Here is a 7,557-nt window from a genome sequence, read left to right on the forward strand (position 1 = left end):
ACTTGACAAATACTCTAAGTTCCCAAGTTCTAGAAAAAACTAGAACTTGAAAAGTTTTAAAAATTTAAAAATTATCCCAAATTTTTATATTATATAAAAAACACTCATCATTTAATGTTGGGAAGAAATTGTTAGTAAAATGTGGAATATTTTGTAAAATAATAGTTTGTTATTACCTTTTTCGAAAAAAAAAAGTTTGAGTGATAAGATTGATAAAAGAGAATAATTTATTTTAAATTCAATTAATGTATTGTTTTTCTCATATTGTTATTTTGTTGTTGTTGATTGTTATCAATTATGTTATAAGTTTTTTTAAAAAACAAAATATGTTCATTATAAAATGATAACACAAACTTATAAGTATTTTTAATAATTTTTAGAACTTAGAGGTACAAAATAATATGAAACAGTTAAATACTCTTGAAAAAATCTATGATCAAACACATGGTAAAACTTCATCCAAAAATTACTTGCCAAAAATATTTAGAAATTTAGGATCAAACGCTAGCTTATAGTTTCGGATTCTGAAGTTTACTACATCTTGTTTAATTTATTGAGTTCAAAATTTATTTTTTATGTTTATTTAATAAGTTCTTTTAACAGTTATATAATTTAAATTATAATTATAATAATGCCGTAGCTTATTCACTAGATTCGTCCCATGAACTCCGTATCGTGCTTACGGAACGGTAAATTTTAGAGTAAATTTCACAAATAACTATTATAAAAATTTTAATATGTCAAAATAACTACAGTTTAAGTAATTACATTATGTAACTATAGTTTTATCAGCTGTTTGTATAATTCAAATATCCATTTGTATAATTTGCTGTGAATATACAAATTCATTTGTATAATTTGCTGTGAATATACAAATCCATTGGTATAATTCGATGGCAATATATAAACAGAATTAGTATATATAAATTCTGTATTTATACATTTTAGAAATTTTTCAGAACTTATACAAATCAAATGTATCAATATTATAATTATATACATGGTATAGTAAGCATGTACAAAATCTGAATTTATTCAATTAGAAAATTCTGAATTTATACAAACAAATTTTGAATTTATACAATTTGGAGTTTCGTTATACAAAATCAGGATAATTATAGTTATGTATATTAGGGCTGTACAGGGCAAACCAATAGACCGCACCAAACCGACAAACCGAACCAAACCGGAAAAAAAACCCGACTAGTGGTTTGGTTTGACTTGATTTGGTGTTTGGAAAAAAAACCCGACCATTATAGGGTTGGTTTGGTTTTAACTAAAAAAAGTCAAACCGAACCCAAACCGACCCGATTATAGATATACTACTTTTAAATTATGTTATACATAAAAATATTTATTAAAATGTAATTTATAAATATTTTTTCATAATTTTTGTTTTCTTTCTTACATTTAGATTTGGACTTGAGAAGCTCATCTAAATAATATACAAAAAAAGCTCATCTTATAAAGTTATATTATAAAGTTAAAACTTCAAACAGTGTTCTGCCTCCATCTTATATGTTGATATTTTGTACTAGAACTCTTTTTAAGAAGTACTACTCTGTGCTTTTTATTAGATACTATGAAAAACCCAAGAAATCCAAAAAAACCCGAAAAAACCCGAAAAACCCGAGAAAAATTGATATCGAAAAACCCGATTTTTATTGGTTTGGTTTGGTTTATAGATTTAATAACCCGACACAAATGATTTGGTTTGGTTTGTAAAAAATCCGAACCAATCCGGTCCATGTACACCCCTAATGTATATTAATTAATGTAAAAGATTTATCGCGAGTGAAAATTAACTTAAACTATATATATTAATTAACTAGTATATATTTACTAATTCGTGTCATTTTCTCTTAATTTTAGTGTGTACCACCAAAATACTAAATTATAAACTTTGATAGCTACGATTAAATTATTTAGGTGGAATAATGAGTGATCTTTTGACATTATCAGTAAAAGTTGTGATGGGATGATGCGTATTTTTTATTATTTTTTTTTTAATTTGACATTTGAATTTGAAGTCCGTTTTGTAAAATAAAAATAAAATTGCTAACCTCTCAACAATTGAGCCCTTTTTATTTTTAGTTTTTAATTTTTATTTCAAACTAGTTTATTTATTCTTTTGTAGTAGTAATTTTTAAAAGAAATATTTTGAATTGAAAATATAATACCACGTGTAAAATTACTTGACATATTTAACAATTTTCTTCGGGTGGAGTGGGGGTGAGGTTTGACGTTTAGAAATTATATTTAGGAGGTAATAAAAATATTTGATAGTTTAAATATGAGATTTGCATTATTTCTAAGTTTCAACGACACATATTATATCATTTAGCATATTTTAAAATTATTTCAGGAGTTTAAAATACACCTATAAATATTGAGTTGGATAATTAACAAAAATATAGTATTAATGATAGTGATTTTTCCCAATAAGTCTACATCGTTGTTTGATAAGAATACTATTGAATATGATGTATTAATAATACTTATATTAGTAATATTTATATTAATTATGTTTGCACTAGTTATGTTGAGATTATTTTCTATGAAATATTTGATTTAATATATAAAAAATAACATAATTTAAAAAAAATATTTTCTTATAAAAATACTCCCCACTAAAAAGGATCTGAGGAGCTAAGTATTTCTTTAACCCCTTGCATTATTAACATTATATATTCCACGTACTAGTTATACATATTTAAAATTATATTAAATAAGATATTAACAATATATAAAAATTATTATTTATATTATTTTTTCTAATACAATCTCTACTGATGAAAAATAAATGACGGGCTGAAACATCTATTGAGACGGACGTCAGAGGGATAAATATGAAAATTAGTCTTTTTTATATATTAGGTAAAGAGGAGACGAAATAGCAGCGAAAATTCTTGTGGATAGCAGGTAATGGGCATTATACAACAATTCCGAGCCGTCGCCGGCAAGCTTTTCAACCGGAGAGGTCAACAGAAACCTTCAGATACATATGCTTCAGAAGGTGAGTACAGTGGCGGCGTTGCATCGCCGGTGAAAAAAACCAGCAGTCCGGTCAAGTCTGACGGAGCTCAATCAGATGAGTACGTTTTCTATCCAGATGGACGGGAGAAGATTAGCGACATTCTCTGCAAGCTTCGTAAATTTGCTATTGTCTCTGCCGTCGACGAGTCTCTCAAAACCGTCGCCGGTTAGTTTTTTTGCAATTTGGCATTTATGTTGTTCAATTTTTCTGTTGGAATTAATCATTTCTGTTAGCTCTTTGATTGAATTGATAAGATTGAACTGTATTTTATGTAAATAGGTTTTCAATTGGTTGAATTGGTTTCATCTCCTAAGCTTTGTGTGTGAGGAGAAAGTCATAAAGTTCTGCTGTGCAGTATATTGTTGTGCGCGCGCGCTATATTTCCTGTGTAAATGTGAGATCCAGGCCATTTTGTGACTGACAACTGAAAACAGTTGCTGGTAAACGTTAAATTTGAGCAACTTGCTGCACTAATTTTCAGATCAGAACTAATTCTATTGTTGCCATTGTATATGCAATGTGTTTGGAAGTACCTCCGGTCCTCCGGACAATGAAGTATCCCTTCCAAATCGTGTACTATAAGTCTATAACAGAGTCTAGCTTATTTAAGTTTTCTGGTTTACTTCCTCGTGTTTGTATTTGTACCTAGCTTATTTAATTTTTCTGGTTTACATCCTCGTGTTTGTATTTGCGCTTAGCTTGTTTAAGTTTTCTGGTTTACATCCTCGTGTTTGTATTTGCGCTTAGCTTGTTTAAGTTTTCTGGTTTGCATCCTCGTGTTTGTGTGTTTGTATTTTCCCCTAGCTTATTTAAGTTTTCTGGTTTACATCCTTGTGTTTGTATTTTCCCCTAGCTTATTTAAGTTTTCTGGTTTACATCCTTGTGTTTGTATTTTCCCCTAGCTTATTTAAGTTTTCTGGTTTACTTCCTTGTGTTTGTACTTTTGCCTAGCTTATTTAAGTTTTCTGGTTTACTTCCTCGTGTTTGTATTTGTGCGTAGCTTATTAAAGACTTCCTGTTTCCTATGTCATGTTGTATTTACTGTCGATGACCTTCCTCCAAATATGGTGGTCCACTTTTCTATGTTTCTTTGGAATAATTTCTTTCAATTAATTGCTTCTTTCTTCTCTTTCATTTTAGTTTAGCATTAAAGTTGGATGTCAATACTGACAAAACCACCAGAAGCTGGGATGTTTAGAATAATGTTGAACCCAGTGAATGCTTGATTTCTAGCATTTTACCTCAATGCCATTTGCTGTTATTGGTTCTTCTAGACTTAATTGTCCTAGACTTATTGTCCTTGGTCAACACGGGAATGTCTTGTTCCTAGAGTTTGTGTAGGAGGACCTAAACATGATAGAAAACACAAATCAAACATGGAATATTTAACTCACTTTTTTTCAATAGTTTGTGGGTCTTATCTGATGTCTGGGGTAGGGTTAGGTCAGGGGATGGGGATGGGGTATAATTAGGAGAATGATAATTTGGGCTGCTTAGTCCCATCTTTGGTCTACATATGAGGAAGGGAAATAGGTGCAAATAATCTTTTACTCCAACCAAAAAGCTTGTGGATTTGTTATCCTGGCTAATCTTGAGAAACATCTGCACAGCTTCCCTTCCCTCTGATCACACTTCATTAAAACTTTTTCAATGTTGTTTTATGCCTGATTTAGGATATGATAGTCACAAGATTGGAATGCTTATTACTGTTAAGCCATTAATATCGTGCACCATTCATGGGATACTTGTTTTTCCAATCTCCTTCATGATTCCTGGTTATCAGCACTTCCATCCTTAAATGTTATTATAGTCCCACCCAATCCTGTCAACAACCAAAACGGTCACCCCTCCATTGGTTTTTTGAGGTCCTTTCAGTAATAGGACCAGTTGTTTGGATTTTGGATAACGCAGCAAACAGCTATATGTCGACCCATTCGTCCTTGGAACTAGCTCTACTTGATATTTTTCTTGAGTTGATATGATTGTCTTTAGCCTTCTAGTATTTCACGTGTTTCTTTATGATTTTATTAAACACTTATTACTTTGTGTGATTGTTATACTAATTGGATTTCAATTGTTTCTGCAGGTGGGAGTAAAATCGTAAAGGAAGGACCAAAGGATCAATCGCCTTCACGTCCTAGACTTGACAAACAAGATTTTACTGTTATGATGGAGGAGATGCAAGCAAAGATGGAGAAACTTCAGGATGACATGAACAACATGAAGCAGCAAAATGAGGTGTCAGCTAAGTGTACCAATGGATTAGATTCCTTTGAGTTCTCTGACGAGCCTATCAAGAGTTCAACGCCTACAAAATCTAATCCAAAAAAGGTTTTAATTCGTTCTCGGATGTAGAAAGCAGTACAATGAAGAATCTGCACTTTCATCTTCCTTGACAATATAGGTTTCTGCTTCTGTAATTTTCTTGTGATTTGTATTATAGCTGTATAATACATGTATTAAATGATTATATAGAAGTATTAAAACTGGTATTCAGATGTGCTATATCACATTGCCTGATGTTATGTGCTTTACCACATTGCCAGATCTTACTTAGACATGCATCGTGCAGTATCGTTTACTTAGACATGCATCGTGCAGTATCGTCTAACTTCTGTTGTGTCAAGCTTCTTGATCTGCTCTGTACTAGTCATATGAACTCCATCTCACATTAAATTTCAATTTAGTTATTTGAGTTTCAGAAACTTGTGAAAATTATGTATTACTACAACAAAATGTTTTTTTTTATAAAATGTCATAAGAATTGAGCCAACAACATAAAACAGAGACTCCATCCTTAATTTTATATAACACTCTTTCCATCCTGAGACGTTGTAAAATGTTTATCTACTCATATACAACTTTCACAACTATTAACAATTTAATTTTATTGAGTTATTCACGTGCTAACTTTGGCATTATGAGCCTATTTGGATGGGTTTTTGGCTTTAAGTCAAAAGCTATAAGTTAAAAATTTTAATCCATGCTTTTAGCTTATTTTTATCATTTTGACTTAAAGCTAAATACTTATAAGCACTTTTTTGAGTCACCCAAATACTTTAGAAATGCTTAAAAATTGTTGACTTAAAAATACTTAAAATAAACCAATTCAGACATGCTACTCTTTTTTCAACAATGTTTTAATATTCTTTTTCATCATCATTAATATTAATATATAATCTAAGTCAAAATAATATTTTGAACTTTGTATGCTATCAAACACTATCAGGAACGAATGGAGTGAGTATTATTTTGGGATGATTAAGAGTCTAAACAACTAACTATTAGAGTATATTTTATACTAAAAACATATATTAGTACTTATATATAAAGGAATAACTTCAGCAGCTCCAGTCGTTCTGCTTCAGCTGTTTGAAACAGGTAGCTGGTCATTGACGTGTCTATTTATATTTATTTTTATATTTTTTTATTTTAATTTCTTTTTTGGAATACTTTTTTGGAATACTTGGTTGAGCAGCTACAGGTTGTCCTGCCTGCTTCAGCTGTTTGAAGCAGGCAACTGGTCATTGACGTGTCTACTTATATTTATTTTTGTATTTTTTAATTTAAATTTCTTTTTTACTCTTTTGGAATATGTTATATATTAAAAAATTAAGTGTGAAGTATTATAAATTACAGTGATTAGCAATTTCAAAATTTTATGTAAAAAGTACTATAAATCACAATAATTAACAATTTAAATTGGGACGGAGGAAGTAACATGTATTATTTGAAATGAAGTAAAAGGTATAATAAATCACAATAATTACCAACTTAAAAATTTAAAAGACAGAGACAAAATTTAAATGGTTCTTGAAATTTTATCAATGTCACATAAATTGAGACAAAGAGAGTAACATACATTATTTGAAATTATGTAAAAGGTACTATAAACTACAATAATTAATAATCTAAAATATTTAAAAGATAAATAAAATTTTGATGCGACATAAAATGGAACAAAGTAAATAATATATATTAATTAAAATGACATAAAATATATAAATTATAATAATTATCAATTTAAAATACATAAAATAAATAATTTTCAATATCACATAAATCGAGAGAAAATAATAACATACGGGTCTCTTATACATTGATATGTTGTGTACATTTCATCCCTGATGATAAACTACATCCAATTTTTAGTGTGTAGAGCCCAAAAGATATGCTCCATCAGTTTAAACTTGTTTATCCCAAATTTGTTTGTCATTTTAAAAAAGAATACCTCTTCTATTTTGACAACTCTTTAATTTCAACTTTTCATTTGATATGTTTAAGGCACATATGTATTCTACATATCTTTAATTTAAAATCACAAGATTAAAGAGTCGTCTCTATTTTCTTAAATTTCGTGTCAAGTCAAAAATTAGGCAAATAAATTAAAATGGAGGAAACATTTCAAAATGTATGTTGTTTTAGAAAACCAAGATGAAGTTTGTTTTCAATTTTTACCCTTACTATTGAAGATGTCACAAGTGATTAATTATCCTTACGTCCCACTTTAAGTGTCGTTT

General features: G+C 29.4%; 1 protein-coding gene across 1 annotated transcript; it reads left to right on the top strand.

Moving 5' to 3' along the window:
* Window positions 1–2,823: 2,823 nt before the first annotated feature.
* Window positions 2,824–5,562, top strand: LOC129870387 (uncharacterized). Its single transcript, XM_055945159.1, has 2 exons — window positions 2,824–3,202; window positions 5,124–5,562. Exons 1-2 carry the CDS (start codon window positions 2,926–2,928, stop codon window positions 5,390–5,392), a joined length of 546 nt encoding a protein of 181 aa, XP_055801134.1. The 5' UTR covers window positions 2,824–2,925; the 3' UTR covers window positions 5,393–5,562.
* Window positions 5,563–7,557: the final 1,995 nt, after the last annotated feature.

Source organism: Solanum dulcamara, chromosome 10 (assembly GCF_947179165.1).
Source record: "Solanum dulcamara chromosome 10, daSolDulc1.2, whole genome shotgun sequence".
NCBI classification, from domain to species: Eukaryota; Viridiplantae; Streptophyta; class Magnoliopsida; order Solanales; family Solanaceae; genus Solanum; species Solanum dulcamara.